The sequence below is a fragment of the Propithecus coquereli genome, unplaced genomic scaffold (assembly GCF_000956105.1).
Source record: "Propithecus coquereli isolate 6110/MARCELLA unplaced genomic scaffold, Pcoq_1.0 Scaffold98, whole genome shotgun sequence".
NCBI classification, from domain to species: Eukaryota; Metazoa; Chordata; class Mammalia; order Primates; family Indriidae; genus Propithecus; species Propithecus coquereli.
The window spans coordinates 203,814-227,335 of record NW_012156173.1 but is presented as its reverse complement, the minus strand read 5'-3'; the positions used below and the strand labels follow the sequence as shown (position 1 = coordinate 227,335).

Sequence of the window (23,522 nt, the reverse complement as noted above, 5' to 3'; positions counted from 1 at the left end):
ACTTATTTTCTAGGAAATGATTTTTGAAGGCTATCTTTTCAAGGTTGTCAAGTATGAAAGGTAAACATCTTTTCCCTGTCCACCATTCTAACTGTGATGCTGATAATTGTTAGTTATTTAAAGATACAAAAATGAAAAATACAATAATACTTATTTTAGAACTTGAAGCAATAAAATTGAAATACATGAGCTCGTAAATAATTTTATCTTTCCTTACGATTTCATTTCTCCAAGAGCAGCTTTTTTTCTGTCTTTATAGAATATCTTACAGTATAAATAAATGTATGTCGTTTAGTTTGAAAGCTGAAATTGTAAATAGTGTTAAAAGATGAAAATGTTTTAAGTCTTTTCTTCAGTTTCCTCCCAGTCTTTTGGATTGAATTATAAAAACAAGGAATGAGTTGCCTAAGGGAAAATACGAAAAATTATTAAAATGAGTGTACTTGTTTTAAGTTTACTAAGTGGTTAGGGAAGAGTGGCATGCAAAAACAACTAAATAGTTAAAGAACATATCTTGCAAACTCTGTATATGCTTCTTTCACTTAGACAACTATTAATATATTCAGTTTTCCAATCTTAAATCTGCCAACTAAGAAAAAAAAGTTTTCAGTCAACATGGTAGTTTATCCTAGTTACCTTACCAATCATAATAGCGATCAATAAAGTTCTAGAACTGAATGGAATGTGTACGTGTATTATTGAAAGGAAGGACAGAAACATTCAGAGTCTTCTGAGATATTTGGGTCCTACTTTCTCCTCTTGCTAAACCAAAGCAATGATAAGCAGGAAGTTAGAAGCTCTTTCTCCTAGCTAGGAGCAGCAAGGGGTTAACCAGTCTTGGTTTACTAAGTATTTGTCAGGCTTTTATCTAATCCTTCCTCCCTTCCTCCCTTGCCCACCCCTTTTGTAAATGTCAACCACTTCCTGAAGAGCCTGGTAGTGGTGAATTTCACACCTCTCTTTTCTTTGTGAAGAAACCTGGGTGTTAATGGTACAGGATTGGGTGCCATTGTGTATCTCTGGCTGCTAGTAAAGCCCCGGGATGCCTGTGGGAAAAAAGTAGGAGAAGGTGAAGAAATTTGAAAAATGAGACTAGGAAATAGGTTTAAATCGGTCTTCTTTTTAAAATGAATATTTGTTTTATTAGCTACTTTTAAGTGTGTATTGGAAAAATAGTGATTTTGAAAAAGCTTAATATTGAGAGTCCAAAGGAGTCTAGCAAAGGAAGGAGCTGATAAAGAACAACAATCAGAAAGAAAAGCTGGAGAATCTTCTGCTGTCTCACTCTACAGGTGTATTTACAGGATACAGCCATGGAAACTTGGTCAGTTGATCAGGTCTGCAGTTGGTTGATGGAGAAAAACTTAGGAGAGCTAGTTCATAAGTTTCAAGGTGAGTTGTTTACATTTTCAAGAAATTTTAATTGAGCAGCCCAGATATTCTGATGTCTTCTGTTATTGAAAATCACTTTTGTTGCCCAATGTCTGTGTGCATGTGAATGTGGACAGGGAGTTGCTGTAGTAGGGGACTTCTCATTTTTTTATTGACTGTAGCAGTTTCCATTGGAACCTAACATCCACAGGAGAATACAGTATTTCAAGAAGAACTCGAGTAAAACAAAGTCTTAAGACTTAGTTAAACTACATATTTGGCATATGCATTTCATATTGCTTTTGTTCTTAAATAATGCAGCATGTGTTTGTGCAGTGTTGGGTTTAATGTATTGAATAGTAGCTAGAAGATATTACTGGGAATAATTTCCTAAGAATATTTTTTTCCATATAAAAAGGATGCCTGTTAGAGAGAATTAGAAGGGGGAGGGTGTTAATGTGGCAATAAAAAGTTTTTTTGTGACTCCATGTACTGATACTTTCTTAGGAACAGACATCAATTTGGAATGATGCAATATCAGAGTTCTATCTTTGTCAAAAATACGGATAATTTTATAACTGCATAGGACAAGTTTCGATGATCTTTTGAACACCAGAAATAATTTTGCTTGCTCAGAGTGCCTGTGTTTTACAGTGTTTTACCAGGAAGCCGTGCAGAAAACTAATTTTTTCTTTCTTTTTCCCAGAGGAAGAAGTAAGTGGGGCTGCTCTTCTAGCACTTAATGATCGGATGGTTCAGCAACTGGTCAAGAAAATTGGGCACCAGGCTGTTCTGATGGATTTAATTAAAAAATATAAGCAGAACACTCAAGGACTAAAGTCCTCTGGAAGCCCCAAAGAGACAGTTCTGGTCACGCAAACAGAACCAGCCCCAGAGTGAGTATGTTCATAAATGGCCTTATTTTTGATTCTGTGCTTTCCCAAAAATGGCTGTAGCATGATATTTGGGGATTAAAACTCTTTGAAAACTATGGCCATTCTCAGCTAGATTGTGTGTACAGTATTTCTAATATTTGAGTAAAGGACATTTTGCAAACTTTTATGAATCAAGATATATTTGTTTTCAATTCACCACCTCTTAGACACTGATTTCAGTCATTAGGGAAGTCCCAAGCAGGGAGTTCTTATATAAAAAGTTACGGGACAAGCAGTTGAAATGTACGTATGACACAAGTAGAAATGGACTCCTGGAGCTCAGGTTTTAAAATTAGGGTTTGGAACAGGTGTCTTCGTCTGCTCCTTTGCTTTCCCCAAAACTATTTATTTACTTATTTGCCTAGGATTCCTTACAGTAACTAGTTTATAATCTCCTCTGGAGGCCTTCACAATAGAATTTGCTAAACATTCTTGCCACATGAGTTTTCTAAGTTTTTAATAGTATCCTGAGAATAATGAATGCTATAATAGCACCCCAGGAAAATAGTATGTAGAAAAATTTTGTGGTGGCAGATAAAAGCTCTGAGGTTTGGGGATGGTTTTATTTGTTTGATTTTCAATCACTGACTTCTGCAATGAATAGGAAAGATAACAGGATTTATAAAATCAAAAATACCATTTTAACAAATCTATGCCCCTGGATCATTTCAGGCACTCTGATTTGATTTTTCCATATTCAAGACTTTTTGCAAGGTTTCTAAGGTTAACTATTTGCTGCAGACCAATCATTCATCAATTTTAAAAATAAGAGTATGATGTTTGATGAAATCTGTTCTATGTTTTCACTTTAATAGATTTCTCTCTCTTTGATGAGTAATATGTTAAAGAGACCTGGCTTAAGTCATTTTATTTCTAGAATATTTGCATATTTAGAACATGGAGGGAGAAAGGTAGCCTTGAAGGGATGGTGTACAGTTGGACTGGAAATTCTACCAACTGATTTATTTGAAGGATTTCTCCTGAACATTGTTTTGGCATATCTACATAAAGCATACTCTTGGACAAGTGACTTTTGATGAAGTTCCCATTGCAGGCTTTTACTCCTTCCCAGCAAAAGGAGGGTGTGAATCTCAAAGAGAGATCAAAGTAATTTCCAGGCGGTTTTGGATGATTAGGACTTTTGAGCTGGAAGTTCCCTTCAGTTGACTGGAATCTTGATATTGCCTTAGGCACAGCTTACAAGAAAACAGGCAGCCTTGTTTCCACTGCAAATCAGTTTATAATGTTCTCAAGTAAATGAGAACTGGCTGGACTGCCAGGAAATCTGGGCTTCATTCCTAGTTCTACCACTGACGTGGATTGATTATATTAAATGTTGGCATTCCTGTTTCTTCATCTGTACATTGTGAAAAGTAATATGGTACCTAACTCCTTGTTAACTCACACTGATGTTAGGAGTATCGTAATCTTTGAGCAAATCTTCCTCTCCCAGACCAAAATACTCCTGTGTTAAATATGAAGCTTTGTTAGCCTGGTTAAGAAAGCTAAATTTCAAATATAGCCAAGACTGGGAACACTACTTGTTCAAGGATTTATGAGTGGGGACTTTTCACTCTATTCAGTAAGCAGCTGACTCCCTTTAAGGATTGTGCTGTTTTGTATTTAGGTTAAATTATTCTGGTGCAGAATCACAATTGCATGTGAGAAGAGAATTCTGATTGGTTATATTTGGTTAAAAATGCTTATTGGTTATATTTGCTTATTGTCAAATATATTGTTGCTTGACAAAGATATTGTCAAGTGGGAATGATAGTAGAAAGAGGCATGAGAAAATGCTATTTAATTAAACCTTTTAGAAGTGCTTAATAAAGATAGAAAACTTGGTGTAAGAAAGAACCCTGAAGCTAAGTTTCAAAATACTTGATTTCAAACCTCTGTTGTGATATTAGTCACTCATCTAGCCTTAGAAATTTGTTTGAATTTTTTTAGTTTTAGCTTCTTCAACTGTAAGATGAAGCGAGTAGAATAAATAATGCATTAGGTCCCTTCTAAAGGATCTCTAATGGCATTCTAGAACAGAGATAGCAGATGGGTTTCAACTCGAGTGCAAATTCCGCTTAATGGCTAATGGTTGCCTGGTATGTTGTTTTGAAAAGGATTTTTATGCCACATCTGGGCAGGATATTTGGCATCCTGTTCAGACCTAAGGAGATGATAGGCATATGAAATAGGTGGGAATATTTGCAGTTGCTTTTTGGTTATTGCTCTTGTTAAAGCTGGTAGAAAAAAATCACTGGACAGGAAGGTGGAAAAACTGAGTTCAAATCCTGGCACTGCTACTGACTAACTTGTGGCCACAAGCAAGTTACTTTGCCTTCTGGACTTCAATTGCATCACTCAGAAAATGAAGAAGTCAGTGGAGTGTGGTTCTCAGATCATGAGATTACACAGGCAATAAAATGTCCCCCAAAATGGCAGGCAGCAGAGGAGGGGATCTGAGAGAGTTAACCATTTTATTTTACCAAATAAGAATATCAACTTAAAAAGGTACATTCTATGATCACCATCATTTCATAAAGGAAAGAATTACCTTAAAACCATTTGAAAATACAACAGATGGTAAAAATAGCACCATGCCCTGGCATCAGTCTACTTCCTAGTAGGTAGGAACCACTGGGTGAGATAACCCCAAAGGGTCCTCCTTTCAGTTCTCTTAATCATGAGTCTAATGTGGTGCTTGGAAGTGGACACAGACCATAATGTTTACTATGGGCTGACTCTACCCTCAGAGATGCTGTGAGAGTATCTCTGACGATGAGTGGTTATGGCTTCTGCTGAATAGCCCCTGACACACGTCTTCTTTCTTGGTTTCAGAGATGAAGCATCCTCCAGTCCAGCAGGCCTCCGACTCAGGCCTTGCTTAGTTCTGAACAGGACCGAGGGGGAGCAGGCGCCATCTTTCTATCCGGTCAAAAACGTTGATAATGGACAAATTGACCAAAGAGTATTGAAACAGAGGTGGGGTGCCAACTTTAAGACATTTAAAAACCAAATAATGTTGTTCTTTATTTTTTTATGAGATTTCATGTGTTTAAATGTATATCTAATTTAAAACTTTTTGTTTTCCTGGAAAGGAATTTTTTTTAATCGAATGATGAAGATATTTGGTAAAAGAGAAAGATTAAATTTCCTGGTCTTCGTATTGGAAAAGTGTAGCTTTGAAATGTTATTATACATCTTTCAAGTATATATTCTTAAGGAAAATGAGCATTTTTCTGTTCATAAACTGTTTAGGGTGATTGGCAGCAGCCACAAAGACGGAATTTATTCAGGAATAATGAGCTGTAGAACATGACTCTGGTGGAGTCTTTGTTTTTGTTTTGAATTTTGTAGTTGTTGCTTTAACTTGACTGTTCCTGATATGAGCAATGTTTTGGTAAATGTTTCCTTTATGTTCTTACACTGGGTTTTATATGGTGTAGTATTTCAATATATGGATTACAATGGAACAAACAATGGAAAACTGTAGATGGAGAGAAACACACATAAGAATGTGGTGCTGAGACAAAGTCCTGAGGACTATGGTGAGATGTGACTGCAAAGCCGAGAGTATTTCATGGCCACCTGGCCCAGGCAACCTGTGCACCCATAACTCATCATACGTATTGTCTCTGGTCGCTAACAAATAAGTACTTTTCCTTAAATGTGCTATCATTGGAAGAAGAGATTATCAGCTTGCACAGGGAATAGCCAGGCAATAGCCAAGCAGGGGTGTGGTCCTTTACAGTTTGCATGACCCCTTTACATTGTCATCTCCTTTAGTCCACACGGCAGACCTGCAAGGTGGGCATTGTTCTCTTTTTTGTAAATGAGTAAAACTGAGATTTAGAGAAGTCGAGGGGTTTCTAGCTAGTTTTTCCAAAAGGACTGTTGTCACCTCAGCATAGGATCCACCACCATCAGGGTGAGAGCTTAGGGGACCAAGGACAACAGCCTCCGACTCAGGCCTGTAAGACCCCAGCAGCCCTGAAAGTGCAGGGAAGAGCAGCATCTCTGACGAGGACCCTGCAGATGGGCTCTGGCTCTGGGCCGTCCTCTCTGTTCTCCTTCCCTCCCCACCGCCTGCACCCTTGCACCCCACCCCCAACTGCAAGGCCTCAGCTCCTCAAGATCTCCCCGTGTCAGGCCCACCCTCCTCCGCACCACTGACCCGTGTTTGGGGTGGAGAACAAGAAGGTAGAAGGGGTTGTCTAGGTGAGAAGTTGGTTCCCTTGGTCTCCCTGGTTTGAATTATGGTTCCAAAAATGGAAATAGGTTTTTAAGGTGGCTGTGATCCCCTCCTTTCTGCTCATGGGCACTTGTTGATTCCTAGAGCGTTCCTGTGATTGGCTCCAGGTGCGTGGAGTAAGCCACGACCTCTCAACTACCCTTTCCAACAGGGACGGAGCTGCCAACACAGTCAGTCCCGTCTGTAACTGCAGGAGTGTGAGCAGAGACCAGGAGAACAATGAGTCCCGGTGGTGCCTACTCTGGTAGGCATCTACCTCATCTGCAAAACACAAATAATAATGACACTTTCTCATGGTGCTCCCGTGAGCACTAAAAATAGATAATGCCTGCTGAGTGCTAAGCAGAATGGAAGCACATGGAACATACAACATATGCAACCATTTCTCCAGCCCTGCTCCGGGTGGTATTTCTACTTTCCTTAAGACAGCGGTCTCCAACCTTTTTGGCACCGGGGACCGTTTTCATGGAAGACAACTTTTCCACATAAGGTGGGTTGAGGGGGCATGGTTTCTGGATGATTCAAGTGCATTACATTTATCGTGCACTTTATTTCTATTATTATTACATTGTAATATATAATAAAATAATTATACAACTCAGCATAGGTTGGGGATCCCTGCCTTAGGACATCTTTTTTCTCCCTACTTGCTATCAGTGGGAGATGAAGATACAACCTTCTATACATGCAGGTCTATTCTCTTTCTAAGCCCTTTGGTGACATTTGATCCTCATAATGGTTCTTTGATATGGCAGGGCAGGGTTATTACTTACAGGGCTCATCATAGGGACAGACCCTGTGCTTCATGGCATTTCTCATTCTTCATAGCACCTGGTGAGGAGGAGGAAAAAATAGGACTGGCTTAGCAATTAAGAGAAATAGGAGGGTTTGGAAACCACTACCCTATCTTCTTGTCTAATCATAAAGTCCCTCCAAGGCCCTGGACTTGTCTGTTGGCCACCAGCTGCCCATCTCTGCATGAAGCACGTCAGAGTTAACGTGTCTAAAAATGAACTCATCCCCCCAGCCTTCATATATATCTGGGGGTAGGAAACAAAAATCCACTCGAACTATAAAGATAAGAGTTTATTGAATGAAAAGCTTTCCCTGGCATCCAAGGGCAGAACACGTAAGTTCCCCGGACTTGAAGGAACAGGTGCCTGGAGGCAGCAAAGCTGTCCCTCCTTTTCATGCAGGGCCACGCAGCCACCGTCTCTGGTCTCCGTTCTGCTGCCCTGTCTGGTCTGCCTCATGCCCTTGCTTCTCCTTACAAGGATGGATTTATCCTACTACTCCTGGCTGCCTCATTCTCCGTAGGCTGCCTGGCATGTGACTGCCTTGCCACAGCACTAACTGCAAGGGAAATGCTCCCTGAAAACAGCTCAGGTCCTCCCAGTTGCTTCCTTCACTGGTCCAGTGTGGATCAGGTGTCCCCTCCCAGGCCATCAACTGTGTGAAGGAAGACCCGATAAGGGCAGGGCAAGGGTATCTATTTGAAAATTTCCCTTCTGGCCCTCCCCTTTATCCAGTGTCTTATCTCAGACAGTGACTCCACCATCCAGCCCCCGTGAGCTACATCATCTGAGCTAAATCATGGGAGCCACCCTTGATCCTTTCTTCCTGCCCCTGTTCCTGGTTATGCAAGTCATTCAAGTTATTGATGAAGGGCCTATTGTATGGTAGTTCCCCTCCTCTATTCAACATCCTTCTCCTAGCAAGCCTCCAGTGACGTTCCAGGCTAGGCAGGGAGCCCTTCTTCTATCTATAGTAACTTCTGTGTATCGCTTGCATTACTTATAAAACTAGGTAATGAAATTGATCCTTTAAAGTCTCTATTCCCTCTTTAGCCTGTAAGCACCTCAAGGACAAAGACCATGCCCTTTTTGCCATTGTAAACCCAGCATTTAGCTCAGCCACTGGCTCATAGAGACTCACTAGGAGTTTTAAAATTAAATTGAGTGTGTGTGAGCCAATAAGAGACTGAATTATATTTTCATGGGGCAGGATAAATATTTGAATAGCATCAATTTCTTTTTAGACCTTTTGATATAATCTATACTAAATATGCTAATTTTTTTAACAGAGCCAAACTTCAAGGGTTTATAAGCCATTCACCCATAACAGGCCAGAAAGCTAAAGGTGTTTGGCCACCGGGATGTTACAAAGCCAACTGCTTTTAAGAGCGGGGGGGAGGGATGCAGGAGCAAGTGCTGGCTTTGGGATCTCACACGCTGGGTTCAAATCCTGACTCCTCCCCTTGCCCACCAAATTGTCTCTGCGCCACCTGGGATGGGAACACCCACCTTGGTATATAGTCCATGAGGTCCCAGTGAGATAGCATCCAAGCACTTGGCCACTGTTACCACACCATACAAAGTGGCAGTTACCATTCTTGTGATATTTTCCCCATAGTCCCTAAAATGAACATACGCTTTCTATATCAAGATTATTTGCAGACAAAAAGAAAAAGAAGGTTCTAAAAGCTGGAAATTCACCTGACTATGGCTCTTAGAAAGTCTCTAGCAATAGTGAAAATGAGCTGTGTGTGTCCCTGTGGATGAACTGGCTGTCCCAAGGAAACACTAGGGCGCTGTAGCACAATGCAGTTTTCTTCCGTGACAGCTGATACTGTGCTGTTTACTGAATTGCTTAAACTCCCTTTTTGGAAGGAGGAATTATTGAATTCCATCCTCATCATGTGTTAGTGATTTTTTGGGACAAGTGCTTTTTTCTTTTTTTGCAATGTTATTGTTTGTTTTTTGTCTACTGTATTTGAGACTGTTTGCTTCTCCTTTAGTACCTAATAAGGCATGAAATCAGATAAACAGGTAGAGGTTTCCTAACTGTTACTTTAAAGGCATTTCACTTGAACTTGAAATATATGTGTGCAGATGTTTTTGCTTCTGCCTTTGGGCATAATTATAAATTAGTCATGGTTTCACGCATATTTAAAAATTATTTTAATGACAGACTTTTTTTTTGGTCTGGCTACTGCTATGAAGTGGTATAGAATGAGCTTATCCTTCTGCCTGTGCTCGGTGAGAAAGGCAGATGTCAATGCATCTGCAACACTTTTGATGTATTATTTGCAAGCACTTTCACACGGGTAGCTCAGACAAGGGGGCCACACAATTGTGTGTGCATCTTATCCTAGTATGTAATAAAGGGGAGGTTCAATGAAGTGTGCCTGTCTAGTTACAAGTCTTACCAGTACAAGTTCTAGTTAGACTTGTGATTAGTCAGAAGATTCAGTGAGGCTTGTATCTTGGCTGGATCCAAGAAATCACAATGTGTAGCAGTTGATAATAAGCTAGCACTCAAAATCTTAATTATTAAATATGAGGAATTTAAATTGGGGATGTTAAGAAGTTATACACCATTGAATTTCATTTTTTCTCATAGAATTTGAAAGTCCTATCACCTATTTTATTTGTGGAGATGAGTAAAAAGAAATGAGAACATTCCCTTGAATTTGAGAGTCAACTAAATTGGAAGCAACAGTTTCAACCAAGCAAAAAAAAAAAAAAAAACCCATACCTCAGTTAAAAAGAAAAGGAAGCAACAGTTTTAGACTCTTAAGATTCCTCTAATTCATTAAGAAATACTGAAATCTTTTGGTTTGGAGTTTCAAGAGTTTACTTTTTCCCTCGAGCAATGTCATCCACTTTTGTGGGGATAAAATAACCACCACACTTAATAATTCCAAATGAGGTTTAAATGCAGAGAGCAGATTCAGGTTTTCCCTTCTAAATGTAAATGTTCACATCCGCATATGTCAAAAAATCATAGTTATTTTCTTCTTCCTATGGAGCCCCAGGAACCCAAAGGGATGATAATTAAAGGATGAGTCTGGTTCAGAGTCGCCCTCAGACAAAGGATGCAGTAACTCTACTCTCAGGAAGGACAGATACTGAAGATGCTATTGGTCAAAGAGATTAACATAGTACACTGGGTTCCAGATGATCTGCCTACCATGTTCACTGCACAGTGTCGATTGCTATGCATAGAAGAATCCTGAATCACCCCTGTCACTCAATGTATGGGTTATATTGTCAGCAAACAGCACAATTATCTCGCCCATGACAATTGGAAAAAGGGTGAAATTGTGCATGATGAATTACAAAAGGCAGACATCTAGTCAATTATGGAATGTGAACTTGCAGGTCTCCCATACACTTGGTCTTTAAACTATGGGACTTTTAAATTTGAAGTTATAATTCCACATTAGTTCCCAGTGATCGTTCAGTACCAGAAATGATATTTGAAATTCATTAACAGAACCAGGAATAATTTCTCAAAATGCTGGATTCTTCAATATTTGGGCTGCAAATGGCTCATACATGAGGTGCAGATATCAGATCACGTGAGCCCAGAGACAACTCAGCTGCCTCTATAGACTCCAGACACCCAGGGAGTGGTCCTTCAGAATAGACTTCTTCAAAAGGCAACAGTCTAATTGACAGTCCAAGTATTCTTCAAATCAGAGCAAAATTTTCTATGTGATCAGGACAAATGTAAGAGGCCAGCAATAGTCAAATATTCATGAGATACATTTCTTTTTCTTTTCCAGCTCTGCATAGTCTTTGTACTTCTTGTTTGTCTTGTCTTGTTTGCCAACATGTGGATCATCTCAGCATCAGACTCTATTTATTGTCTTTACTCTTAAGAATGGGTCACATTTTCTGGGTTGTATGTTACATAATTTTGGATTGCATACTGGACATCAGGAATGTTCCAATGTGGAGTTTCTTGAATCTATTCTATTCACCCAAAAAGTATTGATTGTTAGTTTGTTTTAGCAAGCAGCAAAATTGGTTGGACTCAAACAGAAAACTCTGTCTCTTGGGTGTCAGCTTGAATTTTAGTTTAGTTCTTTTATCTTTAGTTGGGCTAAGCACATGTGTGGTTCCAGGTCATCCAGAGATTTGAACAGTTTATACATAGAATTTGGAATGTTCCCTCCTTCGATTTTTCATTTCTGGGATTTTCCTCTTCTTTTTCACAGAAGTGGTTGTCCCAAACTCTGTCTACTAGTTTTGTAGTCCAGAAAGACTACATGTTTCTGTGAGAGTTTTAGCAGCACTACCTGAGGCCTGCTTTCAATCCAAAAGCCATAAAAGGGGGACCTCACCCAGTGTCCAATATCTTCCTCTTCTTCCAAGTGTGATCTCCTTTTCAGAATCTGCTTGTCGTTTTTCACTCTTCAATGTTCTTATTTAATTTTCTTTTTATTTTGCTCAATGTTTATGGTTAATGTTTGTGGGATAGCTGGTCCAGTGTGAGCTTATTAGGCTATTCCAGAAGCAAAGCTCTGCTGGTAAACTACTGAAGTAGCCCACATTTGAGTGGTAAGTGCTTAGATTAGCATAGTAGCATGAACCATGGAGAGAAGTAAACAAATACAAGAAATAAAATGTAGAAAAGTTTGCTCGACACCTAGGAGTGAGGAATGAAGATAAAAAAGATGTCAAGGTATTAAGCTGGAGTTGCTAAGAGAAGTACAGTAAAAGAGACAAGGAAATTGGACTGCTGTGTTAGCCAGCTCAGGCTGCCGTAACAAAATACCACAGACTGGGTGGCTTAAACAACAGAAATTTTTTTTACAGTTCTGAAGGCTGTAAGTCTGAGATCAAAGTACTGACAGATTCAGTTTCTGGGGAGGGCCCTCTTCTGGCTTGCAAATGGTCACCTTTCTCTCAGTCCTCACATGACATAGAGAGAAAGAAAACTCTCTATGCCCCTTCCTATGAGGAAACTAATTCTCTCACATCAGGGCCCCACCCTTATGACCTCGTTTAAACTAAACTACTTCCATAAGGCCTGTCTCCAAATACAGTCACATAGAGGTGAGGTTAGCACTTCAACATATGAATTTTGGGGGAGTTCAATTCAGTCCATAGCACATGAGAACCTGGTTTTCAAAAAAAGATTATAAATTATTTTGGACTTTCCAAGTGTGAAATGAACAATGTACAAGTTGTTGGAGATCTGGAATGCAGGATGGAAAAGAGGAAATTATTGATAATAGATTTTTATGTATGATCCATCAACATAGGGCTCAGAGCTGAGGCCGTGGGGCTGGATGAGTTCTCTGGGGGAGAAAGCAGAGATGAATGCACAGGACAAAGAGGCAAGGACCAAGCCATGCGCAAACTCACGGAAGGCGAAGGAGGAATAAAGCAGCAAATAAAACAAGTTGTCAGAGAGAAAGGAAGAGAAGCAAGAAAGTAAAATAGTGCCAAGGAAGATAAGGAAAAAAAGAGGGTCATGAGGAAGTGGTTGACAGTGCTAAATGCACTCTGGGAGGTCTTGAAAAAGGGCCTTGTCAAAAGGTTCTGGATGTGTGAATTAGAAATTCATGATTGACTTTTGAGGAAGCAGGTTCAGTGAAACGATTGGGAAGAGATTCAGATGAAAGAGGCTAAGGAAAAGCAGGGTGGGGTGGTATGAAAGACATGTAGGAAGCATAAATGTGGAGTCAGATTACCAGGGCAGTGAATGTCATCAGGGACCACTGACATGTCCACAACTTTGCCCAGAGCAAATTGAGTTCAGCCCTGCTTAGAAAACGAGTCCTTTCAGCTGACCCTGTTCATTCTTTCGAAAAAATCATTGTGCATCAACTCTGCTAAACGATGTTATATACAGTAGAGATAAAACAAATAGTCCCTGCCCTCATGTGACATCTGTGTCTCTTCTGCTCCCTACCAATTTTCAACCTCTGTGCTTCTGCACATTCAGATTTTTTCCTTAGAGAGCTGGTACTCACCGGACCTGTTTTTCACAGGGCCATCTTCCTTACCCTATGTGAACCTCATCCAAGCACACTATCTGCTTTTTGGGAGCAGGAGAAGAATTGGATGCTTTTTCACTCTTACTTAAGTTAGAAAAAGTTGGAGAGTCAATGAGGTTTTTTGTCAAAACTTCCATCTAATCATTTTTTTTTAATTAGTGCATAATATAATAATGATACTGCCAATTATCAAATGTGCCAGCTCAACTTTATTATAAGTTTTATTTGATTACAAATATGAACTGTACATATAAACTGAATGTTTAGTAAACAGTAGACTCTGATTCAGTTAGACTGGGGCCAATACCAGGCATTAACATGTTTTAAAAGCTTTCTGGTTGATTTTACTCTGCATCTGGGGTTGAGATCTACTGAATTAGAGATCTGTTATTTTGTGGTGCTGATTTTGTTTCTGGCTCTGAGGTGGGAACAGAAATATGAGTGTGTTCTGAGTTTGAAGCGTTTTCTGCTCTCTGCCCTTACTTTTGGCTGACTTGTACTGGTGTCCTGCCCAACTCTAGCTTAATAAAGATATTAGGAATCATCTTAGCCTGACAGTAAAGATATTTTTTAGTCCAATGCAAATATAGTTTTACAGACGGGAAATGATTGTGCCTGAAGTTATTATATCTGCTTCCAAATGAAAATGTATTTTTAATTTCTAATGAGTCAATTTTCTTGGGTAATACTCGTTTTGACTTGCATTAGTTAGCATAGCTTGGATTCTAGTCACTTCCAGAATACCTTTTAAATTGTTTTAATGTAAAGAAAAGGAAAATTTGATGCCTCCGGTTTTGCCTAATAACTCTATTTGGAGCAAGATAGAGTATCTGTCTTCAGTGGACTCTATATATCTAGCTACATTCTGGATGTTTGATAGAAATAATACCATGTGTTATAGTCCCTGCCCTGATTTGAAGAGAAAAGACATACAGGCCAAATATGTAGAACAAGAAGGCAGAAATTATACCAAGCCCCATTTTATATCATTGGCATATTGAAGTTATCTGTTGGTATGGTACTACATAAGAGAGAACAACTTCAAAAGTCTGAAAGGGGCATGCAGCTTACTTAGCTTCTTGAATATCTCTGGGGAAAAGGAGACAGATGCTAAAATGTACTGAAACCAAGCTTAACACAGGCCCAGTTCCATCGCCTTTTTCAAACCCTGGGAAGGCACAAAACACAACCAAGAAAACTTGTCATTACTTTATAACCCTTGGTCTCAGTAAACAAGGGGGAGATAATTTGGCCATGGGAGAAAGAAATAAATTACAGAATATGGAAAGAAATGGGGATTGTAGAAGAATAACTGGCATTTAGGAGACCCCACCCCATAAATATTGGTTGAATGAATGAATGAAATGAGAGTGAAACATACTGAAAAATAATCTGGGCTGAAGTAGAGATTTATGTCTGGAAATTGCCTGTTGCCATATTGAATCAAGTTTTAAATTATCGGTGTGCTTATTTTAGCCAGGACATATTTTCACCGCTGATATAGTGACTGCCAAAGGGAGAGAAAAGGAAAGGGAGCTTGTCATAAAAAGAGATGTGAGTGCTTTCTCCTGCACACTTTACTCCCCGCATTCCATTATAGCATATGCATTCTTATAAAGGGTGGCCTAAAATGCTAAATGAAGCCTGGTCTTTCAAAACTCACCTGAATTTTGTTTGGACCACTAAGGATTCCATGGCTGTCAGAAAATTAACCTAACTGGCTAATTTAGAAAACCTTTCTGTTGTCTTCTACTTGGATTCTTTCTTTTCCTTCACTTCTCTCGCAGTCAGTCCTATTAGTGAAATGGGTTGAAAGCTACCTAGTGCCTTTGATTAATTGTTGCTTGGAAATTTTACTATAGATTCTTCTTTTGACACACCCAACGATCAGTCATTAATTTTAAAGTTTCAAAGTGGTTCTGATAATTTTTATATACAGCCTTGCTGTTTCATTTATATAACGTAAAACTCATTTAAAGGGTATAGATCAATTGTTAATTTTAGCAACTTTATACAGTTATACAGCCATTATCATGACCCATTTTGGCCACCCTCAGCCCTAGGCAACCCTCGATTTGCTTTCTGTAGTTATAATTTTCTGTAGTCTTTTGCAGAAACTTCACCTGAAGGGAATCAGAATACCCGATATTTATTTTTAATTTAGAAATTAGGTTTATCAGGAGGGGCATGGTGGCACATGCCTGTAATCCTAGCACTTTGAGAGGCCAACGCAGGAGGATCACTTGAGGTCAGGAGTTCAAGACCAGCCTGAGCAAGAGCGAAACTCCGTCTCTACCAAAAAATAGAAAAAACTACCTGGATGTGGTGGCGCATGCCTATAGTCCCAGCTACTCAGGAGGCTGAGGCAGGAGGATCACTTGAGCCCAGGAGTTGGAGGTTGCAGTGAGCTATGATCACACCTCTTCACTCTACTCAGAGTGACAGAGCAAGACTTTGTCTCAAAATAAAAAAAAAGGAAACTAGGTTTATCTTACTAAAATAGACAAGACCAACTAAATTAGGTGGATCTTGTATTTCACTATAAACAACAGCAGAATAAATTAATTAGAAGAATTTTCTTAATCAAGTGCTAAGATATTATGGTACACCTCATTTGCTTTGCTGAATTGCAACTTATTTGCTTTTTGTTAGGTATCTCATCTAGTTTTGAGCTATGCATTACATGTTACCTCTTAAAGAAAAATGGATTACTATTCTTTCCAACTTCAGGCTTATTCTAAAGTCTATTTTATTATGACTTTTTTCTTAGAACTACAATTATTTATGTGTACGTGAAGAGACAGAGACAATGAGCCTTCAAACATTCGTGGATAAGTACATGGATGGAAGATGGCTTGATGACTTTCATTTATTTAGGTCTCAGGAAAGTTGTTTAGGAGTTCTCAGAATGTAAAGAATTAATAAGTTGCATACATTTGGAATAGAATTTTACTTTTTGTGTGTTTTTATTTCACAGAAGAAATGTGAACCATGTTCTAGCAAGGAACAAAGCATTACAGTGGACAAAGTCGTATGTTTTACCGGAGTTTCCCTATGATGTCAAATGCATGCTGGCAGAGCAGAAGTGTCCCGACCACAGCATGAGGATAAGGATCATTGAGTTTCTCCAGGCGGACATGACTAAGTATCTGGAGGGCTCGCTGTGAGTCTTAACAGTGCAGACTTTCTGCTTGGGGAGAGGGTCTGTTTTCAGAGTAGAGTAGAATTCATTTGGAATCAACTCTTTTCAGATTGGGGATGACATATTGGTAATATGTCCAACATTGCCCAATATTTGAATGTCTATTTTGTTATGTAGAAAGATTTAAAGAAAAACTGAGTATAATTTCGACTCATCTTAAAGGAAGGAACATGGGCAGCTTGAAGTGAAATATATCCTCCTTGTTGCGGTTAACAGGTACCCCACCACCCAGCAGTACAATGATGTGGTCAACGCACTGCTGCGGGCCCACCCTTTCCTGGACGAGGACGGCTGTGGCTTTGTAAGTGACCGCGTGGTACCATCTTGATAATCTCAGCCCATCTTAACATTTTAAATAGCCTCGTACTGTCCAGCAATTTTATTTTCGCCCCTATTTCCTTAGTCTCGCTCCTTCTTTGGTCTGTCCTTTTTGTCTCTGGTTAGTCTCTTTCTGATTTTTTTGTTTCTTCGGCTCTGTGTCTGTCTGTCTCCGTCAGTCCCCGCTTCTGTCTTGGCTTTGCGCATGCGCACGCATGCGTGCGTGCTATCTCTCTCTCTCTCTCTCTCTCTCTCTGTCTCTCTTTCTTTCTCCTCTTTTCGATAACTTCTCTCTGTGTGCCCTGTGTTTGTCTTCTCCGTCATCATCTGTCTGCCCTTCTCTCCAAGCTGTTTGGAAGCCCAGGTGTAACGCTGAGTCTCTAGGAAGGGTCTTTAGGAGAGTGATTCGTAGAAAGAGGGAGTGACCACACTTGGATCAGAGCTGCCATCAGTCGAACGTTTCTTGCCTTCTGATTAGACCCAGTGGGGAAGTCGTCTGGCTTAGAGGCATTGGTCCCCAGCCTCAGTGCAGAGTTGGCCCTCTCACATCTCTCCTGCCCTGATAAAAACAGATTCTAAGGATGCACTGGGGCCGCAGTTCTAAAACTCTGGCTACACAGAAGGATTCTCAGAGATGCTGATTTAATTCATTTGAGGATGGGGCCTTGTCATTAGTATTTGAAAAAGTTACCAGAATGGCTCTAATGTTCAGCCAGGGGTGAGAACCACTGCTCTAGAGGTATCAATACAAACTTTGCAGTTTGGATCTGCCTGTCTTTGATTTGAGAGACTGGTGACTTTATTGCATGACAATGTGAATATACTTAACACTATTGAAATATACACCTAAAAATAGTTAAGATGGGAATAAACAATTGAGTGTTTATGACACTGGAATTATATGATTTAAAGAACAATTATGGAGAACTATAGTTATGTATACATAAAGATATTTATGTTTATTATTCCCTGTATCTCTATATTCCACTTACATACACATTGGTAGTCATATCTAAATAAGATAGATGGCTTTTTGTACCTTACCATCTCAGATATCTGTGATAAAATATTGTTTGCTATGTTTTCTTAAAGATAACAGAATTTAAGTAATTAGATTCAATTTGGTCAACAAAGGATAAATGCCAATATTTATGAATATAAAAACTTTTAAGGCCTCTGTTTTCCTCCTCCCTCTCTCCCTCCTTCCCTCCCTCCTTTCCTTCTTGTTTGGTATTTTCAAGAAAACGTTCATTATACATGGACAGAGTCCCAGAATTTTCTGAATGGGGAGGGCCTTAAAGATTTTTTTTACCACTGAGACTCAGGAAAGATGTTGTATCCCTTGTCTGGAAATAGTAACTCTTGAAGCCAAGACTAGAACTCGAGTATTGTTGCTTCTAAGATGATATCCTTTCTAAAATATGCTGCTTCGTATAAAGCACACTACAAGATAAACCAAATTTGCTCTATAACAAAACAAAACAAAGCAACAACAATAAAAACAAATAAATAAACCTGGAGTCTTAACATTGACAATCATGCCAATATGGCTGACAAAGCTATTCCTCAGAATTCCTTCTACACTCAAAATACAATATCTACCAACTAATCAGTGTCACTGTGAATAGAACTTGTGTTTTTGAAAAATAGTTTGGCTGGGTACGGTGGCTCATGCCTGTAATCTTAGTACTTTGGGAAGCTGAGGCAAGAGGATCAGTTGAGGCCAGGAGTTCAAGACCAACCTGGGCAACATAGTGAGACCGTCTGTACAAAAATCATACAAATAAATAAATAAAAATAATTTAAGTTTACTGTTTGAATAAATTATATATTCACATAGCTCAAAATTCAAAAGTTGCAACAGGGTATAAATAGAAAAGTCTCCACCCACCCCTGCCCTTCAGCCACCTAATTTTCCTCCCCAGAAGTAACCAATGTTATTAAAGTTTCCTTCTAGATAATTTTTGCATATAAATCAATATAAGCAAATACATATCTATCCAATTGCATTTTGACCTTCGGTTTTATGATTATGAAGGTGAGACATATACAAAGTAGTAAATAATTCTTTCTTTGCTCTTGCATGCATTTTACCCACATCTCTTCCCAGTGGCATTAACTAAAAACAGTTAACTGATAAAGAGACATGCAAAATTGCTTAGCAAGTTGTGGCCCATGTTTGCACCTGTACAGTGAAAAGGGAAACTCTGGTGCATGGTAGATGTTTACCCAAATTCTCCCTGCAAGCATGTGTGAAGTTGTATTTCTAATGCTACATTGGAAAATGTGTAAAATGTCAGAGAACATTAATGTGTGTGTGTGTGTGATAGGCAGGGAGATAGATAGAGAGAGCACTGGTTATTTTTAGGGCAATTTTATTTTCAACTTTTTATTTTGAAAAATTTCAGATCTACACAAAAGTTGAAAGAATTGCTACAGTGATACATACCCTTCACCCAGATCAAGGTTTCTCAACCTCTGCACTATTTACATTTATGGCTGGATAATTTCTGTTGGTGGGGGCTGTCCTGTGCATTGTAGGATATTTAGCGGCATCCCTGGCCCCCCTAGGTGTGAGTAGCACCCCATCCACCCCAGTGTAACAACCAAACATGTCCCCAAACCTCACCAGTGTCTCCTGGGAGGGGAGGAGCAACATCACATCTTTGGTTGAGAATCACTGATCTAGATTCACTAGGTATTGACATTTTGCCCCACATTTATGTCTCTTCTCTCATATTTATTGGTTTGTTTGTTTTGGCTGAGCATTTGAAAGCAAGCTGTAGGTGTCATTCCTAACTCCCTCAGCACACAACTTCCACAGATAAGGACAGTCTCCTGTATCACCATGACACCACTTTTATACCTAAGACAATTGACAATAATTTCATAACGTCATAGACCATCCATATTCACATTTCTCCAATTATTCAAAAATGTTTTTAAAATAGGTTTTTTTGCTATAAAATCTAATTGAGTGTTATGCATTGCATTTAGTTATTATGTCTCTTTAATTTCTTTCTGTCTAGACAGTGTCTCCCTGCCCTTTTTGCTTTTCCTGATACTTGCTTTTTGCATAAGTCTAGTCCAGTCGCCATGTAAGATGGTCCACACTCTGCATTTGTCTGCATCCTAAGGATTGTATGTGGGATTTAAATGCTCGGCAAAGACCTGCTCGTGATGCTGTGGACTGCTTCACATGCCACTGCAGGAGGCCTGTAATTTCAGAGCTATTTTCTATCCCAGAGTGATTGGAGGGGAGCTGTATCCATGTAGAGCTTTCCACAGCCCCTCTAGCTGGAAACATATGGAGAAGAGGGATGACTTTTTTATAACGCAAATATTTTCTCCCGAGTCTGTTTACCTGAGGCATCTGTGTAAGTAATGCAGTGTGCCAGGCATATAGCAGATGCTCAGTAAATATTCCCTGATTGAATACGCATGTGGAAGTTGTATTTGATTTGTCCTTTTTCTGTTCCTATCAGACAGTTAATCAGGGGAGATGGGAGAGGCTGGGAAGAAGAAATTGGCAATTTAAAAATGTCCTAGAAGTTGATTGCTGTAATACCTCCCACCAGGTTCAGCAGGCTTAGAGGCCCTTCAGAGCTGTAGGAAACATGAGGAAAAACAATGTATTTGCACAAGTTCATATTTAGGGGCTGAGAAAAATATTAGCCACCTGTTTTCCCTGTGCTGTTGTAAAACAGCGATAGCAGAGTCCAGGCCCACACGCCCGTGGGAGGTGAGGAAGCCTCGCTGACTCATGCACATCCAGGAGCTTAATCGGAACTGAGGTCAACCCCCAACCCACTGCCTTCCTTGGTGGGGCTCTTGGAGGCTTTTATGAACAGCAATCTGGTTTACAAATATCTTCCACGAGTAGCTACTTATTTGACTTTCCCAAAAGCTCGGTGCATTTGACAGGACAGATTTTATTGTTCCATTTTATAGTTGAAGAAACTAAGACCAGGGGGCTAGGGGAGGGCGGTTACTTTTTCAAGGTTACTTGGCTAATAAGTACTCAGGGTAATCCTGGATCTTCCCAACTTGGTCCAGGGTGCTTTCTAAAGAATACTCTTGTTGGGATTTACAAGCCATGTAACCAGGAATGGCAAAATGTAAGTGCCAAACACTTGACTAATGTTATTTCAGTGGTGTTTTCATTTGCCTATGAGGAGAGAGAGCTTAGAAAACATGCCCAGGCCAGGCGCGGTGGCTCATGCCTGTAATCCTAGCACTCTGGGAGGCTGAGGCAGGCGGATCATTTGAGCTCAGGAGTTCAAGACCAGCCTAAGCAAGAGTGAGACCCCCCCCCCCATCTCTACTAAAAATAGAAAGAAATTAGCTGGACAACTAAAAATATATAGAAAAAATTAGCTGGACATGGTGGTGCATGCCTGTAGTCCCAGCTACTTGGGAGGCTAAGGCAGAAGGATTGCTTGAGCCCAGGAGTTGGAGGTTGCTGTGAGCTAGGCTGACGCCACCGCACTCTAGCCCAGGCAACAGAGTGAGATTCTGTCTCAAAAACAAAACAGACAAAACAAAACAAAACAAACATGCCCAAAGCCGCTTAGCAATTTACCACCCTCTCTAGTGGCCAGGGCTGAGAGGGAAACACAGGCCTGTCTGACTGCAAAGAGTCTCTTTTCTTCCTTGTACCCACCGCGGTAGTCTATTCAGGCACATGGCATTGCAGGGAAGATGAATGCTAAGAAGCATTTCTGAGGTGCAGGCTTCAAGCAGTGTTGTGCTATTATTCACACAGTAAATTACTTACCATGCAAACCTTAGACAAAGTCTTGCTTCTAGACTGTTGCATTGCCACCTGAATCCCCTGCCTCAGAGAGGAGTGACACATGACGTCAAACATTCATAGGTTTTAATTTGCTTCGAGCACTGTGCTTGGCTTCGTGGGCAAAGCAGACACGAGCCTGTCCTTTTGTGTTTACAGCCTAGAGGAAAGAACGGAAGGGAGGAAGGAAGGAGGGAGGAAAGGAAAGAAGGCAAAAGAAAAAATAGACAGGAAAATAAAAGAAACAAACAGAAAAAGCTTCCCACAGTTGAGGGTAAATGACCAGTGTGGTAAGTGCTGACAAGGAAAGGTGAGAACCGATTACCCAGGGAGATGAGCTGCTGGGAGGCCCGAGGGAGCTTCCATGATGCAGAGATGCTGAGCTGCGATCTGGAGCCAAAGCAATAGTTAACTCGACGCCAGCTGGGTTGGGGAGGTGAGACAGACAGCTTTGCAGGCCCAAACCGAAGTCCCACCAGAAGGGAGTGTTGAGGAAGAAGCCCAGGTGTGCTCCCTAATTTTTGGCCCTGTCTCTGATATCCCACACACTCCACATGCCAGAGAGATTGTTCCAGAGCTCAAATCTGACCACGCACTCTTCTGACTCAACATGGCCTAGGACGACTTCCTAACCTGGCTCTGCAGCCAAAGTATCTATAAAGCTTTAAGAAATACAGACATCTGGGCCCCACTGAGCTCTACTGAACCAGAACCTTCAGAGTCTCCACCAGCAGCATCAGCCTCACCTGGGAACTCCGTAAGAAATGCAGATTGTCAGCCCTACCCCTGACCCATGAATCAGAGGCTCTGAGGAAAGGCCCAGCAACCTGTGCTCTAACAAGTCCTCCAGGAATCGTGACTTACTTAGGCTAAATTTTGAGAACCATTGCTTTAGAGGAAGGGCCAAGGGCCAAAGTTCCCTGTGAGATTATGATGCAGCCTGTCCACGGAGAGGGATTGGAGAAGATCTGGTTCAGGATTATGTTGCAGCTCCTTAATGGGTAAGCATGGTCCTTCAGGATTGGGCTGGCTTCTCTCTCCCACTGTATTTTCTACTCCATCCTCTGTCATTCCTGCGTCCTGAGCTCTGTGTTCCAGTCATGCACAACTCTTGGCAGTTCTCCGAAGGGCACCAGCTCTTTTTCACTGTACATGCTGTTTCATCATTCTGGAACTTCTGTCCACCCACCCAGCTGGCATTTCCCAGTGCTATGGTCATCTTCTCATATAGTTACCTGACCCCAAGACGTAGGCCCCGGTTTAGATGTGCTTCCTACAGGAAGGCTTCCGTGATGTTCTAACACTGTAAATTAATGCTGTCTCTTCTCCTGTTACAACATTTTCACTGTATATTGAAATTATTTATCCTTCTGCTAAACTAAAAGCAAGGTTCACCTGCACCCCTCTCCCTCCCAGAGTTGGAGTTTGGACTTTGTGTTTGAAACAGTAGATGTACCACAAATATTTGGGGAGTGAATGCCAACCGTACTCACCAAAAAGAATTTCAGAATGTGGAAGAAAAGAATTGTTAAAGAAAATGCATCAATCCATAAGCCAGTATCAGGGCTTTTCTAGAACCCACTAGAAAAATGGAATGGGTTGTGGAGACAGTAGAGTATGGTGGAAGGTATCCACTTTTTATTTTTTTGAGACAGAGTCTCACTGTGTTGCCTGGGGTAGAGTGCCGTGGCATCATCCTAGCTCACAGCAACCTCAGACTCCTGGGCTCAAGCGATCCTTGTGCCTCAGTCTCCCAAGTAGCTGGGACTACAGACATGCACCACCATGCCCGGCTAATTTTTTCTATATATTTTTAGTTGTCCGATTAATTTGTTTCTATTTTTAGTAGAGACAGGGTCTCG

The 23,522-nt window shown here is 40.3% G+C and overlaps 1 protein-coding gene across 1 annotated transcript in view; it reads left to right on the top strand.

Moving 5' to 3' along the window:
• The first annotated feature begins 775 nt into the window (after nucleotides 1–775).
• The window catches only part of SAMD3 (sterile alpha motif domain containing 3), a 41,781-nt gene continuing 19,034 nt past the window's right edge, over nucleotides 776–23,522 (top strand). Inside the window, 6 exon segments of the mRNA XM_012665164.1 lie at nucleotides 776–826; nucleotides 1,293–1,392; nucleotides 2,078–2,267; nucleotides 5,136–5,285; nucleotides 16,326–16,511; nucleotides 16,767–16,851. Coding sequence (XP_012520618.1) covers nucleotides 776–826; nucleotides 1,293–1,392; nucleotides 2,078–2,267; nucleotides 5,136–5,285; nucleotides 16,326–16,511; nucleotides 16,767–16,851 — 762 coding nt within the window.